General features: G+C 45.8%; 1 protein-coding gene across 1 annotated transcript; it reads right to left on the reverse strand.

Moving 5' to 3' along the window:
* Positions 1-225: 225 nt before the first annotated feature.
* LOC123362983 (olfactory receptor 52E4-like) lies at positions 226-1,173 on the reverse strand. The gene has a single exon (XM_045003603.1). The coding sequence runs from the start codon at positions 1,171-1,173 to the stop codon at positions 226-228; it is 948 nt and encodes a 315-aa protein (XP_044859538.1).
* Positions 1,174-18,243: the final 17,070 nt, after the last annotated feature.

The raw sequence follows: 18,243 nt of genomic DNA on the forward strand, positions 1-18,243 counted from the left end.
GTAATTCCAGGGATGCAGCTACCAGCAATTAGAAAGGTGGCAACCCAGTGTAGTGTGCATAGACTGACTCCCCAGTTCATCACATTGACACAGCACATTAAAGACAGGGAAGGGATAATGTCTCTGTCTGTCCAGTAAGTGATTCAGGGAAGAGGTCCCAGCACCATGCACCAGCCAGCTCTGCACAGAGCTCAATCTGAGAGCCAGAGCACAAGGAGGAAACATTTAGGCATACTTATGAGTAAAAAGCCTGTGCAGTCTGTCCCGGATCTGATGGGTTCTCATGCCGTAAATGATGGGGTGTATCATGGGGGGCACCAGCTGGTACACACTCGTAATAAGAATGAGGAAATGTAGTGGCACATTGTGGCCAAACCGCTGAATGAGAGAGGAGAATAAATCTGGGATGTACAAAACTGAGATGGCACAAAGATGAGAGATGCAGGTCCCAAAAGTTTTGAGCCGGGCATCCTTTGTGGGGAGGCGGAAAATAGCCCGGAGGATCAGAGTATAGGACACAGCAATAAAAAACACATCCACTCCGATCACAGAGAAAAGATTAAAAAGTCCATAGTAACTATTGATACGGATGTCAGCGCAGGCCAGCTTCACCACAGCTATATGCGCACAATAGAAGTGGGGGATGATGTTGGTTCTGCAATATGGGTACCGCCGCACCAGAAAGGGATAGGGTAATGTGAGTATGCCACTGCGCAGCACCACGGCCAGGCCTATCTTGGCCACAGCAGAGTTTGTCAGGGTAGTGGAATATCTCAGAGGATTGCAGATGGCCACGTAGCGATCAAAAGCCATGGCGGCAAGCATTCCAGACTCCATTGTTGAGAATGAATGAACGAAGTACATCTGGGTGAGGCAGGCACTGAAACTGATCTCCCTGGAATTGAACCAGAAAATGATCAGCATTTTCGGTAGGGTGGATGTGGACATGACTAGGTCGGTGACAGCCAGCATGCAGAGGAAATAGAACATGGGCCCATGGAGGCTCGGATCCCTTTTAATGATGAATAGGATGGTGAAGTTCCCTAACACGGCTATGGTGTACATAGCGCAGAAAGGAATGGAGATCCAGATATGGGCTGCTTCTAGGCCAGGAATGCCAAGTAGGATGAAGTTTGAGGGGTTTCTGAAGTCAGTTCTGTTCAAATCTGACATGGCGTTGAGGAGAAAGTGTCCAACTCTGAGGTATAAGGGTGTCTCCTGCATGTACCGTATGCTCCCCTGACTTCCTGTGTGTTCCCAGGATCTCGGGTGATGGTCGCAGTAGAAATGCCTGCACGGAGAGACAACGTTAATATGAGACACTGCATGCAGTAGTGGAGGCTGTTCTCATGTGAAAAGCAGATTGATCTCTCTTCACACACTGAAAAATTACATTTTCATTATTCAGAGAGAATAACTATGAGCAATGACCCTACTAAATCCAATTCCATATTTGTATTGTGCTCCCTGCATTAATAATTCTTACACTTTGTGGTGGGGGAACCTTAAGAGGCACCAGCAGGAAACACAAGGGTGGATACTGCTTATCTATCATTGTTCTTTAATGCAATGAGAACCAGGATAGGGAGTCCATACTGAAGGGAGTTCCCCATTCAACCAGTTGCTCAAAATCAGAGAGGGGGGAAAAAACAAACTTTTGAGATGACGTGCTGGGAGAAACATCCCAACTAGAACATACTTCAGGGGAAAGACCTGGGCACCATTGATAGCAGCTCAAGAGAAACACCTGCTCATTCGCAGCAGTGAACAAAACAAAAGAATGTTCAGATCCCAAGATATGGGATGGAGCATAACATATTTGGGAATGTGTTCAGTTTTAGTCATCCAGTGTCTATTAAGGATAGAAAAGTCTGGGACTCTTTATTTTTCTCAAAAGAAAAAGATGAGGACATATGATATAGGAGAGGAAAATTTAAAAATGAACCTGATTTACATTCAAATGGACAGTTCCCAACCAGTACTATCGATAGACACTTAGTGCTCCAAGAGGACTAATTTCCTAAAGATGATGTCAGCAAAACTGATTGGGAGGAAAAATGTAGACAGAAAAATATGAATGAATATTGTTAATTCTTTGATAACATTTTATTAGATATCAGAAAACTCTCAATTCCATAGTCAGCAAAGTGAACAACTTTGGGTAAAAAATCAGTTCAGTGGTAAAGTGAAGGCAAGAATTAGATGGTGGGAAGCAATATGTAACAATGAGGAAAAAGGGAAAATAACTGGCCAGCAACAGAAATCAGAAGTTAGGAAAATTGATAAAGAACTTTAAGACATCAGGGAAAACTCCATGTTTGCAGGGCTATGGATCACAAAAAGGAGGTTATTGATTATATTAAGAACAAATGAAATCCCGGAAAAGATTTATGCCAATTCCTGTGTTATATATAAAGTATTAAAAAATAAACAGAAAGAGTTTTGTTTTTTTTTAAAAGAATTGACAAGCTTAAGAAACAATGGAGAAACTGGTATGGGATTAGTTAGATATATAAGTAATACCAGTCACCAACAGCATTTAACTGAAAAAGATCTTGTCAAATAAACTTGATTTCATCCTATTATGAGAGTACACATTGGTTGATCAAGGGTACACATTTGGTGGATCAAGGGAACGACACTGATGCAACAAACCTTGATTTCTCAGAGACCTTTGATTTAATAGTGGAAAATATTGAGTTGGTGAGTTGGAGCAGGGGAAGGATTTTACCTCTGCACATGGGATTGGTGAAACAAACTGCATCCAGTTCTGGGGTCCACATTTGAAAAAAGATGTTGAAAACTTGGAGACGGTGCAGAGAAGACCCACAGAAATGATTGGAGGATAAGAGTAAAAGCAGGATCATTAGACTTGAAGGTGTATATCTCTTTAACTTATAAAAAAGATGATCAAGCAGAGACTTTAATTTGGAGAAAATCAGGGGTAATAATCGACTCTGTAATCTACCAGACAAAGGCTGAGCAAGACCGAAAGACTGGAAGCTGAAGCCAGGAAAATTCCAGCTTGAAATTAGGGCTAAATATTTAACAGTGAGGGTGATTAACCATTGTTTGTTTCAGTTTTCACCAAGATGGTTGGTGGTGTTTGGACACCTGAAACAGAGAATGCCAGTGAAAATGGGGTAGATTCATCTACTAAAATAGAGAAAGAACAAGTTAAAAGTCACTGGGACAAATTAGATGTCTTCAAGTCACCAGGGCCTGACAAAATGCATCCTATAGTACTCTGAAGGATAATAAAGTGGTAAGTGACAGTCAGCATGGATTCATCAAGAACAAATCATGTCAAACCAACCTGATAGCTTTCTTTGACAGGGTAACAAGCCCTGCGGATGTAGGGAAGCAGTAGCTGTGGTATATATAGATATTAGTACGGCTTTTGATACAGTCTTGCATAACCTTCTCATTAACAAATTAGGAAAATGCAGCCTAGCTGGAGCTACTGTAAGGTGTGTGCATAACTGGTTGAAAAAACGCTCCCAGAGAGTAGTTATCAGTGGTTCACAGTGATGCTGGAAGGGTCTAAAAAGTGGGGTCCCGCAGGGACCAATTCTGGGTCCAGTTCTTTTCAATGTCTTCATCAACGATTTAGATCATGTCATAGAGTGTAAACTTGTTAATTTTGTAGATGATACTAAGTTGAGAGGGGTTGCAAGTCTTTAGAGAATCAGATAAACATTCAAACGGATCAGGAAAAACTGGAGAAAAGGATGATTAAGGGTCTTGAAAATACGACCTATGAGGGAAGACTGGAAGATCTAGGTTTGTTTAGTCTGAATAAGAGAAGACTGAAGGGGGAAAAGATAACCGTTTTCAAATACCTAGTATCAGAGGGGTAGCCGTGTTAGTGTGTATCTGTAAAAGCAGCAAAGAATCCTGTGGCACCTTATAGACTAACAGACGTTTTGCAGCATGAGCTTTCGTGGGTGAATACGAAGAAGTGGGTATTCACCAACGAAAGCTCATGCTGCAAAACGTCTGTTAGTCTATAAGGTGCCACAGGATTCTTTGCTGCTTTCAAAGACCTAAAAGGTTGTTACAAGGAGGGAGAAAAAGTGTTCTCCTTAGCCTCTGAAGAGAAGACAAGAAGCAATGGACTTAAATTGCAGCAAGGGTGGTTTAGGTTTGACATTAGGAAAAATGTTTCAAAAAAGGCAAAAACTATGATTTCTTATATTGGCAGAAGTATAACATGCAAGTCATGGTACATGATAGTATTCCTCTACTCCCTGTGGGTTAGGTTTCAGTTGGAGAAATGTGTCAAATTTTGCTCACCGAGGTATAGAAAGGATGTAGAGAATCTGGAAAGGATCCATAGACAAGTAACAAATGTTATGCAAGGGATGGAATGCAAACTGTATGAGCAAACCTAAGAAACCAGTATGTTTACTTGGAAAAGAGGAGATTACTTGGGGACATGATAGTGGTCTTCAAACACTTGAAAGACTGCCATAAAAAGGTGGAGAAAAGTTATTCTGTCTTAGCACAGAGGGGCAGGACAAGAGGCAATGGGTTAAAATTCCAGCCTAGGAGATTTAAATTAAATTTCAGGAAAATCTTCCTAACTTTAACTACAGGAGGCCAATGGAACAGACTCCCAGGGAAGTCATGGAAGCGCCTTCTGCAGAGGTTTTACAAAGTCGTGTGAATGGCCATCAGTCTTAGATGACTAAGACAAAACAAATCCTGCATCTTGTCAGGGGGATAGACTAGCTATACTTTGCATTCCGTTATAACTCTATGGCTCCATCTTTCTATGATGTAAAATCCTAGTGTAGACCTGGCCTTAGTCACGCACACCTCTTTTGGCTCAATTCAGATGTAACTGAGTGAAATTTAATGGGCCTGTGTTTTTCAGCAGGTTAGACTGGATGATCAAATGGTCCCTTCTGAGCTTATACCCTGTGGATCTATTGATAAAGAAAGTAGATCCTGCATTTATATTTAATGTTTCTCATAACATGAACAAGGAAATAATTAGTTAAAATTGAAAGTCTGAACATATAACATTGAGAAAAGGTAATTGCTACCATAATTCCTATTTGGCCTGTAGAACTCCTTCTTACCAACATTATTGGAGTGAACAGCATAGAAGAATGGGATTCACAAATAGATTGATCATTGTATGTGGTGCTGGTGGCATCACCTGTAGTTAAGGCGGTCTGACACCTTCCATTAGAAGAACTCATTTCCAGTTGCTTATAAATTTGCCAAATTTTTGGAGTTTGTTCTGAAATATCACATGTTGCATAACTATGTCAAGAAGTACTGTGTTTTTAAAAAAAAAAAACGCTCAGGTATAAAGTTCAGCAGACTTCTCGAATGAAGCTAGGAGAAATATGGGGTCTAAGGAAAACACGGGACATTGTCTCAGTATTTGGCCTTGTACTGCACATCTACTAACACCTTACATCCTGAAGGATTCACTGTGCCACTAAAATGCACCACCGTGGGGCTGGGGTCCATCAGGCAGGATGAGCAGGGGTGCCCAGAAATCAGTGACATTTTGGCCAGTGATTCTTTATCAAGCTCATCACTTATGGCAAGGGCCCTGGGATGTGTCATGGTTGTGCAGAGCGGAAAGGACAACAGACTTACTCTCTATCCCTCCACACCCATGTTTCAGAGGGTTTGCAGATCAGGTGAGCTTCTCAGCAAGAGATGGTACCTCTGAATTCTGAGACGGAAGTGTCCTCCTTAGGAATCCCACTCAGGTATCCATGACCCACACCTCTCTGAACCCAGCATCTGAAGCAGCATCCCACGCCGAGAGCTGACAAACGGAGTGCAGAGTTTCTAATATAGCTCTGTGTAATCCCAGTGGGGTTCGCTCAGCCTCTAGAGGAAATGGGAGGATCTGAGTAAACAGGCTGTAGACAAGCAACTCTCCGCTTCCATGCTAATTATCCAGCTTTAGGAGTAAACAGCAATTAAGGAACCTTCCCAAAGGGAGATGAAAACTCATGGGTTTTGCGCTGAGTCATAGAGGAATTGGCTGCTCTGTACGTTTGTGTGTCTGTACTTAAAAATTATATGAGAAAGAAAATTAGGGATAATGCCTAATTCTCAGGATAGATGGGTAGATAGTAGACAGAGAGATCCGAAGTAAGTTGACTAAGGCCTGGTCTACACTAGGACTTTAATTCGAATTTAGCAGTGTTAATTCGAACTAACCGCTCAACCGTCCACACCAGGAAGCCATTTAATTCAAACTAGAGGGCTCTTTAGTTCGAATTTGGTACTCCACCCCGACAGGTGGAGTAACGCTAAATTCGACATGGCTAGCTCGAATTAGGCTAGGTGTGGATGCAAATCGAACTTAGTAGCTCCGGGAGCTATCCCACAGTGCACCACTCTGTTGACGCTCTGGACAGCAGTCCGAGCTTGGATTCTCTGACCAGCCACACAGAAAATGACCCGGGAAAATTTGAATTCATTTTCCTGTCTGGGCACTTTGAATCTGACGTCCTGGCTGGACATCGGGGCGAGCTCCGCAGCACCTGCAACGATGCAGAGCTCTCCAGCAGAGGAGTTCATGTTATCTGTGAATAGAAAGAGGGACCCAGCATAGACTGACTGGGAACTCTTCGATCTGATTGGTGTGTGGGGCGAGGAGTCTGTGCTTTCGGAGCTGTGCTCCAAAACAGGGAATGCGAAGACCTACGAGAAGGTCTCCAAAGCCATGAGAGACTGAGGATACAGGCGGGATGCAACACAGCGCCGCGTGAAAATCAAGGACCCCAGACAAGGCTACCAAAAAATCAAAGCGGCAAACGGACGCTACGGAGCCTGCCACCACTGCCCCACCAGTGACCGTGGACTCTGACGATGGGACAGTGTCGACGGCCAGTTCCTCGGTGATGTTCGCGGACGGGGAAGATGAGGAAGGGTTTGTGGAGGACGAGGCAGGCGAGAGCGCTTACAACGCTGGTTTCCCCGACAGCCAGGATCTATTCATCACCGTCACGGAGATCCCCCAACAACCCTCCCCGGCCATTAACCCGGACCCTGAATCAGGGGAAGGAGCAGTCGGTAAGTTCTTTAACCATGTTCACTTTTATTCTTAATATAACAGGAATCTTAACTGTGTGAAAAGGAGGTCTCTCTAGATATGGGGATAGAACAGAAATCATCCTTGGAGATCTCCACGAAGCTCTCCTTGCGTTAATCGAAAAGCATCAGCAGGAGGTTCCTGGGGAGAGCTGCCTTATTGGGTGCTCCGTGGTAGCACACTTTTCCGCGCAAGGCTTTCATGAGGTACTCAGGGAGCACTGCCTCCCCGAGCACGGCTGCATCGGGCCCTGGTTCTTGCTAGCTTTCACGCAGCATGCGCTCTCTATCTCCTTCAGTGACCCTCCTCAGGGTGATCTCGCTCAGAGACTCCTGTATCTAATTAGGGTAATTACTGTAATTTTACGCCTGGTCCAAAGTATTTTTAAAAAATCTACGGACAGACGGCATAGCACAGACTCAGCACGCAGCTGCGTGACGAGCATAACGGAAAGCCAAAGAATATAATGGACGCTCATGGAGGGAGGAGGGAATGAGGACGCAAGGTATCCCACAGTTCCTGCTGTCTCCGAAAAGTATTTGCATTCTTGGATGAGCTCCAAATGCTTCTAGGGTCAAACACAGTGTCTGCGGTGGGTCAGGGCATAGTTCGGCAATTTGCGCACACACCCCACCCACCACCAGAAGTGAAAACAATCCTCTGTTGACTCTTTTACATGTCACCCTATCTTTACTGAATGCTGCAGATAGACGCGATGGTGCAGCACTCAACACCAACATCCTTGCTCCCCCCACGCTATGGATGGCTGATGGTACAAAAAGATGGAAATCCGTCCTCATCATCAGCCTATTGGCACATGGGGCAGTGCAAAAGTGCTGGTAACCATGCTGACTAGCATCAGTAAGGTCGATCAAGGGCGCCTGTCCCTAATTTTTGATGGCAGATGGTGCAATATGGCTGGTAACCGTCCTCATCATTGCAACAGGGGGCTGAGCTCCATCAGCCCCCACCCTTCATTGTAAATAAAAGATTCAATTGCCCCTGGACTAGCAGAGGGATGATGGGCTCCTTCATCCACACTCCTTAATGTCCTGCCTGGACTATCATTGCAGCTGGAGGCTTCCTTCCACTCATTTCTCACAAACAAGTCACTGTTTCTTATTCCTGCATTCTTTATTACTTCATCACACAAGTGGGGGGAAAATGATATGGTAGCCCAGGAAGGCTGGGGTAAGAACGGAATGAACAGGTGGTGTTGTTGCAGGAGCACCCCCTGTGAATAGCATACAGCTCATAATATATGCAGGATCGGACACAGAGCAGCTGTGCTCTCTGGTTCTATGATACAGTGGTTCTCTAGTACACTTGCCCATAATCTAGGCAGGACTGATTCTATTTTTAGATACCAAAAAGGAGGGATTGACTCAGGGAGTCATTCCCAATTTTTGCTTTTGCGCCCCTGGCTGCTCGACCAGGGGCACTTATGACAGCACCAAATGGGGCAGTGCAAAAGGACAGGTAACCATGCCCATCTTATTACCATCTTATTGCCAATTTATGGTATGGTTGATGGTACAATATGGCTGGTAACCATCTCTGCTGTCATGCAAAAGCAAAAGCATGCTGCTGTGTAGCGCTGCTGGCCCGCCTCTGTCAGCGGCATCTAGTACACATACGGTGACATACACAAAAGGCAAAACAGTGTCCATGGTTGCCACGCTATGGCGTATGCCAGGGCAATTCTGGGAAAACGGGCTTGAAATGATTGTCTGCCGTTGCTTTCCCGGAGGAAGGAATGACTGGCGACATTTACCCAGAATCCACCACGAAAATGATTTCTGCCCCAGCAGGCACAGGGGTCTCAACCCAGAATTCACACAGACAGCCTAGACTCAGTTAATTGTTCGCAAAAATGTATCTTTGCAAGGAATTCACTCCCTGTTTCCCATCTCACAGCTTCCACTGTCTCCAGACCTGCCACAGCATCCCCCTCGCAGAGGCTGGCAAAGATTAGGCGGCAAAAGAAAAAGACAAAGGACAAGATGTTCGAGGAACGTATGGGCTGCTACCTAGCAGAGGCGGACCAGCAGAGCCAGTGGAGGGAGACCGTCTCTCTGTGCCAGCGCTCACACAGCGAACGGGAGGAGAGGTGGCGTGAGGAAGACAAGCAGGCGACTGAAACAATGCTTGGACTAGTGAGGGAGCAAACGGACACGCTCAGGCGCCTTGTGGATGTTCTGCAGGAACGCAGGAGGACAGAGACACCCTGCAGTGTATCTGCAACCGCACTCCCCCGCCACAAAGTCCCATACCCCCCTCACCGAAAATAATCAGGAGGAGGGGCGGCCGGGGACGTGAATACTGTCACTGCACCACAGCACAGTGCTCAAGTACCCAAAAGCTCTCATACCCTACATTTGCCGAAGTCCTTCACTTCCAGACTCACAGTAGTCCCAATCCCAGTCCCATCCCCTAACTGTCTATTTAATTAATAAAAATGCTTTGCTGTTAATTACTGTTTCCGTTATGTTTTTTCAAAGAAGACTGTGTTTGAATGGGGGGCGTGGGGAAGGGGGTGGTTAATTGCACAGGACAGTCACCTTTCCCAGGGTACAGACATGGGGGCAGGATCAGCAGTGGGTCACACACACGGTGCAGTCAGTAGGCACCCTGGTCGGTTTTTGGAGGTGGTTTCCAGGATCTGTGTGGGCGGGTGAGATGTGACTTTGCAGCGGGGGAGGGCGGTTACAGATCTTATACAGCGGTCCTTGTCCTGGACCGCTGAGTCACGCAGCTGAGGAATCTGTATCCGTCCTCCTCCACCACAAGGTCACATATCCGCCCGCACACAGAATTCCATAAAGAGGGATGGCAGGCTCCGTTGAAAGAAGCATTCCGGCACTGCGGACCGCTCTAGGAGCAGGAGCCTGTCATTCCTTGAGTTTAGAGGCGGTCTTTACATCACCGCACACCCTACCCAGCACAGCCTGCGTCCCAGTTTCAACCCTTTCACGAAAAGTCATGAATAAAGAAACCTTTGTTAAGTAATAATGGGACATGTATTTTATTTTTACACGTGTGCTGGAAGTGGGGGTAACGGGGTGAACGGGGTATGTAACCGAAGAGGAGAGTCAACAGTAACTGGGTAAAGAAACAGGGGCAGGTTCAGCTTCTCTGTAAAGAAACTGAACAGTCACAGGTCACGCTGCTCGCTTCTCGCTGGTATTTGAAGAGTTCCTTGTCGCTGTCCCAGGCGCCTGTATAGGGCTTCATGAGCAAGTGCATTAGCGGGCAGCCTGGGTCCCCGAGGATGACTATAGGCATCTGCACATCCACAACAGTTATTTCGTGGTCCGGGAAGAAACTACCTTCCTGCAGGCGTCTGAGCAGCCCACAGTTCCTGAAAACACACGCATCATGAACCTTGCCCGGCCACCCGACGTTGATGTTTGTAAAACGTCCCCTATGGTCCCTCAGTGCTTGCAGCACCATTGAAAAGTAGCCCAATTTCTCAGCAGCTGACTGTGGAAGACGTGGACGATAAAGTGCGAGGAGGAGAAAACGGCGATGATCGCAGCGGGCTCCGTGCTTGCAGTGCTGTGGCGTCCGCGCTGTCACTGACCAGAAAAGTGCACGAACAGATTGCCCGCAGGCACTTTCAAGGAGGGAGGGAGGGAGGTTGTGATTGACGGTTCAATGACGACACTTACCTAAAACCACCCTCGACACATTTCTCCCCCCAGCAGGCATTGGGGGCTCTACCCAGCATTCCAATGGGCAGCGGGGACTGCGGGAACTGTGGGATAGCTTCCCACAGTGCACCGCTTCGAAAGTCGATGCTGGCCCAGTGAATGTGGACTCAGAAATTCAAATTAGTGTATTTAGTATGGATACACAAATTCGACTTCATAAGGTCGAATCCACAAATTCGAACTAAGTTGATTCGAAATAGTCTTGTAGTGTAGACAAGGCCTAAGAGGAGACACAAGCACTTAGAGCAAACACATGGGGCTGTCGCTAAGGGATCGGAGATCAGTACTTCTCATCAGTATCTATCATTATACTGTGTAGCGGCTTTCATTGATGTATCTTCAAAACACCTAGCAAAGAAAAGTCACTATGAACCATCCCCATTCCACTGATCTGTAAACTGAGGCACGGGGAGACATGACTTTTCCAAAGTCACACGGACACTGACTGACAGAACCCAAGTGTCCTGACTTCCCTTCCATAACCAGAGTCTCTCTGTCAGTAAGTGACCACATGACAACAGGAAAATGGACTCCCAGTCTTACAGGGCCTGTTCACTGGGGCGGAGTGGGGGGAAGGAATTCCCTGGGGTGCAACCTGGAACTGGGGACCGCCGAGTCCTCTGGCAAACCAATCTGGACTCTCTCTCATACTGTGAGGCTGTGACAAGCTGCAATCCTCTGAGGTCTTGCACTTACACAGCTATACACAGACAGGGACACACCCAGCTGCAGGTACATGAAAGCTTTCACTAGCCAGCCATGAAACTACAGTAGAGAGGCTCCAGCCAGTTCCCCCCAGCTCTCCAGCCTAGGACTCAAGAGCTGTTCCATCTTGCCCTGGGCAAAAGCCTGACCAGTGTCAGTTTATTTCCGAGTCTGCCCCTCCCTCAATGTGGAGAGGACAATGCACCAGCCTGAGCAGATTTCCCTTCTACGTTTCAAACAGCATCCTGTAGTAAGGAAAATAATATCAAACAGATTCATTAATTACAGAAGCAGACTAACACAGCTACCCCTCTGATATTAATTACAGAAAGATCGATTGTTTACGTGATTATAAGTAATAGCGTAAAGAACAAAGTTGAAATCTGGGAAATAAACAACATCACAATCTAAGTTCCATACACTAGACAGGCTTTGAATCAAACAGTGTGTCACCCTGATGGTACAAACAATCCACCAATCTTCCATGCACAAGCTAGAAACCCCTTCAGCCTGGGGCCACAGCCCCAGTTCAGTCCTAGGTTCTAACGTCTTTCGTGTTGAGTTGTTTGGGGAGTGAGGCCAAGTGATGATGTCCCTTCCACATGTTATAGCTTCTGCCGGGAAGAGGGAGCTTCATTATTCCAAGCAAACGCCCCCAGCACAGTTAGTGGAAAAGAAAAGCCACAAGATGGAATCCAGAGTCACAAAAGCTGGTCACATGCCCTTCCTGCTTTCAGAACTTTAGGTACAAAAATTGTACATGTATACAAATACATCACATATTTTATATACTTTATAAAAAATCACATCATATTCATATCACCAAGGTAAATATGGGGTTTCCAGGGTGTTGTTTTGGGACACAGAATGTCACTTTTCTCCCCTTTGTTCACTGCAGGAGTGTTAGTCAGTGGCTGATGCAGAAGCAGTGTGCTCAAGGCTCTCTTTACTTTTTGACCATACAACTCGCAAACATTGTCGTGTTATCCACAGGTGTTCTTCCAAACTTGTATGTACCTGTCAACACTTTGTAGATGAGCCTAGTGATATCAGAAGTTGTCTAGGGCACTTTCTGTGTAGCGTTGTTAACCATTGTGTTTTTCCAACTAGTTGTAACTCAATACATGGATTCATCAACGCCATGAGGTGTTGTGCCTCAGTTTCCCCCTCCAGACAGCAGACCAGGTATATTTCATTTCCCTCCTGTGACAAGCATCGAGCCTGTGAACAGGTGTTCTCTGGGAAGCAATAGTCATGTACAGAGTCTTGTTCATTACTTCTTGTATGTCCTATATCTTTCCCCCAAAATCATTCCTGCTTCACCTTTTCATAGGTTTACCATCAGTGCTAATTTTTTTTGTCATAAGATTTACCGTTAACAACTAAGTTTCCATCATGATACCAATAAGAGCAAATCTTTTATTACAGCTAGGCGTTCCCAGGTATATTTACTACACCACAGTGCGGTTTGTTGAAATTACATTTTGGCTTTCGGCTACTTCCTGAACCTTAACATCTGGTTAGTTACTGGATTTCCTTACCCCTCAGTGTCCCCTTCAGTGGGGATCTCAGTTCAAGGTCATCTTTAAGTACTTGGTATTCAAGGGTCTGATCATTTCACGATGTAAGAGCACTTTGCATGTTGTCCAGCCCTCACTGAACCTACCTTCCAACCCAGGGTTAAGCCCACGGAAAAAGTCCACCCCCCCCACTGGGGTTTCCCTGTGATCCCCACTCCAAACACTTTAACTAGAGGGTTGTGATGGTGATCTGTGCTCCTTGGGCAAAGCGTTGTGCCTTCTCCCAGCAGCCCTTTCAGGCCACTTCCTGTGTCTTCCCAGCCCAGAGAAGTTCCTGCTGCCCTCTGTCAGGAGGATCATTAGCATTTTCACAGACAACAATTTATTCAGTCAGATATACATCCTCTCTTAAAGCTGGGGGGAGAGGTAGATATGCTGGGGGGTAGGGATATGGTCCAGAGTGACCTAGAGAAATTGGAGGATTGGGCCAGAAGAAATCTGATGAGGTTCAACAAGGACAAGTACAGAGTCCGGAAATGAGGATGGAAGTTTCCCATGCACCTCTACAAGCTGGGGACAGAGTGACTAAACAGTATTTCTGCAGAAAAGGACCTGGAGATTACAGTGAATGAGAAGCTGAATAGGAGTCAGCAGTGTGTGCCCTTGTTACGGAGAAGGCTACCGCCATACTGGGCTGCATTAGTTGGAGCATTGCCAGCAGATCGAGGGAGGTGATAATTCCCCTCTACCACTACAGAAAGGAGTGAACAAATAGGAAAGAGTCCAGCAAACGGCAACAAAAATGAAGCCACATCTGGAGTACTGTGTCCAGTTTTCAGCCTCCACACTACGGAAAGGATGTGAATAAAAAGGAGAGAGTCCAGAGGAGGGCAACTAAAATGATTAGGGGGCTGGGGGCACATGACTTATGAAGAAAGGCTGACAGAAGTTGGCTTGTTTAGTCTGCAGTAGAAAAGAGTGAGTGGAGATTTGATAGCAGCCTTCAACTATCTCTGTGTGTGGGGGGGTGTTCTAAAGAGGATGGAGCTCAGCTGTTCTTAGTGCTGTCGGATGACAGAACAAGGAGCAATGGTCTCAAGTTGCAGTGGGGGAGGTGTAGGTTGGATATTAGGAAACACTATTTCACTAGGAGGGTGGTGAAGCACTGGAATGGGTTCCCTAGGGAGGTGGTGGAATCACCATTCTTGGATGTTTTTAAGGTCAGGCTTGACAAAGCCCTGGCTGGGATGATTTAGTTGGTGCTGGCCCTGTTATGAGCATTGGGTTGAACTAGATACCTCCTGATGTCACTTTGAACCCTAATTTTCTGTGATTCTATGATTCTAAAGAGACAGTTCATTTTCACAAGCACGCCATAGAGCTGGATTGGGGTACCCTCTGTCACCCCTTTCTCCATCCCTAAGAGGTCAGTTGTGTGACTGATCCCCTCCAGGAGGCCAGTGACAAAATCCCCTCTCAAAACTTGAGTCACAGGCTGAGTGCCTGGATGCACAGATGCTGAATCAGCCATTCTGTCCTGGGCATCCTCTCCCAAGTGACCAGTGAGGAGACATTCCTGTACTCCCAGTATTCCTTTCCCAGATTCCCCCTCTGCCCCCTCCCCAAAACACATACCCCTTGGTTCTCTAGGGTGGGATCTGTCCCCTGTTCAGTTGTGAAGGACTCACAGCTAACAGACTGGACAGCTGTCTCACTGAGAGGCGCTACTCCCCCCTCCCTTCCTGAGGTGCTGTTGCCTCCTGCTGCAGTGTTAAAGGAAGTCTCACCCACCTCCCCAGCGATTTTCTTGTATTCCATCATCTTTCTCTGTTCTCCCTTCTGGGACACATCTTCCCATGCTTCCTAGCAATGGGTATCTCCCTCGTATAGCTGTAATCTGGACATTTTCTCCCTGACAGGTAATACACACTACTCCCTCCCGGAGGAGACTCTGCCTTCAGCTGCAGGGCAGGAGCTGGTCTCAGCCACCCCAGCTCTTGGGACCCTGCAGCTTCCCCCTGCTGCAGAGGAATCAAGGAGACTCAGTCTCATTCCTTCAGCAGCTCCTGGGACATTCCCTCTTTCCCTCTGAGGTTCCAGCAGAACGATCCTTGTTGTAGGCAGACACTTTCCCACCCACTCCCCTGAGCCTGCCAGGCCCTCGCTCCTCCCCGTCCCCAGAGCCTCCTGCACGGCATGAACCAGCTGGGAGCAGAGATGGGGATGATGGGAGAGCGGCTGACGTAATATAGTGTCTCTTTAGCAATGTACATTGGAAAATTCTGGCTCCTTCTCAGGCTCAGGTTGGCCATGCCTGTACTACCCACTCTGATAATGCAGCTTCCCAACACACATTTTGTATGTGCACCTGAGCCAAAGGCACAAGGATCTTTTGACCTCCTCTACTAGAAGCTCTGCCATCTGTCCTGGCAATATGTCACCTGACTCCATTGCGTCCCAGCCTTAATAGTGGTGTAGAATTCCACCACTGGGTCAGCTGGGAATCCAGACGAAACCTGCTGACTGGGTCTCTGCCCACAGGATTTGCTGCTCCAGGCTACATGTAACTCTCCCGTCGGTTGGCACCTGGATCCGTAAGGGTTCCTCTGGTTCATCTGAGTAGAAGGCCAGAGGCAGTCTCAGTGGCAGCCAGTAAGCAAACCGCAAGGGGTACTTTTCAATGGTCCTGCAAACACTGGTGGATCACAAGGGATGTTTCACCAACATCAGTGGCCGGGAAAGGTGCATGACGCTCACATCTTCAGGAACTCTGATCTGTTTTAACAGCTGCCGGAAGGAACTAACTTCCCAGACCAGAAAATAAATGTTGGGATGTAAAATGCCTTTAGTTATCTTTGGGAACCCAGCCTACCCCTGAATGCCCTGGCTTATGAAGCCATACACAGGCAGCCTGGACAGTTGCAAGGAACAGTTTAACTATAGGCTGAGCAAGTGCAGAATGGTGGTAGAATGTGCCTTTGGACATTTAAAATCTCGCTGGTGTAGTTTACTGACTAGGTTATACATCAGCAAAACCAATATTCTGCTTGCTGTATGCTCCACAGTATCTGTGAGAGTAAGGGGGAGACGTTTATGGCTGGTTGGGAGGTTGAGTAAATTGCCTGGTGGCTGATTATGCACAGCCAGACACCAGGGTGATTAGAACAGTACAGCAGAGCACGCTGCGCATCAGAGAAGCTTTGAAAACCAGTTTCATGACTGGCCAGGCTACGGTGTGACAGTTCTCTTTGTTTCTCCTTGATGGAGGTTAAAGATAATCTAAGCATGGCCCAATATCTAAACAAATATTTTGCTTCAGTCTTTAATGAAGCTAATGAGGAGCTTAGGGATAATGGTAGGATGACAAATGGGAATGAGGATATGGAGGTAGATATTACCACATCCGAGGTAGAAGACAAACTCAAACAGCTTAACGGGGCGAAACCAGAGGGCCCAGATAATCTTCATCCAGGAATATTAAAGGAACTGGCACATGAAATTGCAAGCCCATTAGCAAGAATTTTTAATGAATCAGTAAACTCAGGGGTTGTACCGTATGACTGGAGAATTGCTAACATAGTTCCTATTTTTAAGAAAGGGAAAAAACAGTGATCCGAGTAACTATAGGCCTGTTAGTTTGACATCTGTAGTACATAAGGTCTTGGAAAAAATTTTTGAAGGAGAAAGTAGTTAAGGACATTGAGGTCAATGGTAATTGGGACAAAATACAACATAGTTTTACAAAAGGTAGGTCATGCCAAACCAACCTGATCTCCTTCTTTGAGAAGGTAACAGATTTTTTAGACAAAGGAAACACAGTGGATCTAATTTACCTCGATTTCAGTAAGGCATTTGAAACGGTTCCACATGGGGAATTATTAGCTAAATTGGAAAAGATGGGGATCAATATGAAAATTGAAAGGTGGATAAGGAACTGATTAAAGGGGAGACTACAATGAGTCATACTGAAAGGTGAACTGTCAGGCTGGAGGGAGGTTACTAGTGAAGTTCCTCAAGGATCAGTTTTGGGACCAATCTTATTTAATCTTTTTATTACTGACCTTGGCACAAAAAGCGGGAATGTGCTAATAAAGTTTGCAGATGACACAAAGCTGGGAGGTATTGCTAACACAGAGAAGGACCGGGATATTCTACAGGAAGATCTGGATGACCTTGTAAACTGGAGTAATAGTAATAGGATGAAATTGAATAGTGAAAAGTGCAAGGTCATGCATTTAGGGATTAATAACAAGAATTTTAGTTATAAATTGGGGACACATCAGTTGGGAGTAACGGAGGAGGAGAAGGACCTGAGTATTGGTTGATCACAGGAAGACTATGAGCCGCCAATGTGATAAGGCCGTTAAAAAAGCTAATGCAGTTTTAGGATGCATCAGGCGAGGTATTTCCAGCAAAGATAAGGAGGTGTTAGTACCATTATACAAGGCGCTGGTGAGGCCTCATCTGGAATATTGTGTATAGCTCTGGTCTCCCATGTTTAAGAAGGATGGATTCAAACTGGAACAGATACAGAGACGGGCTACTAGGATGAGCCGAGGAATGGAAAACCTGTCTTATGAAAGGAGACTCAAAGAGCTTGGCTTGTTTAGCCTAACTAAAAGAAGGTTGAGGGGGGATATGATTGCTCTTTATAAATATATCAGAGGGATAAATACTAGGGAGGGAGAGGAATTATTTAAGCTTAGTACCAATGTGGACACAAGAACAAATGGATATAAACTGGACACTAGGAAGTTTAGACTTGAAATCAGATGAAGGTTTCTAACCATTAGAGGAGTGAAGGTCTGGAACAGCCTTCCAAGGGGAGTAGTGGGGGCAAAAGACATATCTGACTTCATGACTAAGCTTGATAAGTTTATGGAGGGTGTCATAAATAAACAGATCAGGGTTAAGGTCTCTTTTCCCTGGAAAGGGTTAACATGTAGTACCTGGTGACCACCTGACCAGAGGACCAATCAGAGATAAGATTTTTTTTTCAAATCTCTGTGGAGGGAAGCCTTTGTCTGTGTGGGAACTGTTTTTGGATCTAACAGAGGACAGTCATGTCTCCAAGTTCTCCTGGAGTAGTTTCTACTAATTAATAGTGAGTATTAATTAGAAAGGCGAATTAGTCTTATGATTTGATTTCTATATTTGCAATTGTGTGTTTGCTAAAGGAAATGCTTTATTCCTGTTTGCTGATATTGCTTTTACTGAGAAAAGGGGGAGAGGG

Source organism: Mauremys mutica, chromosome 1, assembly GCF_020497125.1.
Source record: "Mauremys mutica isolate MM-2020 ecotype Southern chromosome 1, ASM2049712v1, whole genome shotgun sequence".
Classification (NCBI taxonomy): domain Eukaryota; kingdom Metazoa; phylum Chordata; order Testudines; family Geoemydidae; genus Mauremys; species Mauremys mutica.

Coding starts and splice junctions, on each gene's coding strand:
- LOC123362983 (XM_045003603.1), bottom strand. CDS start 1,173: ATGTCAGATTTGAACAGAACTGACTTCAGAAACCCCTCAAACTTCATC.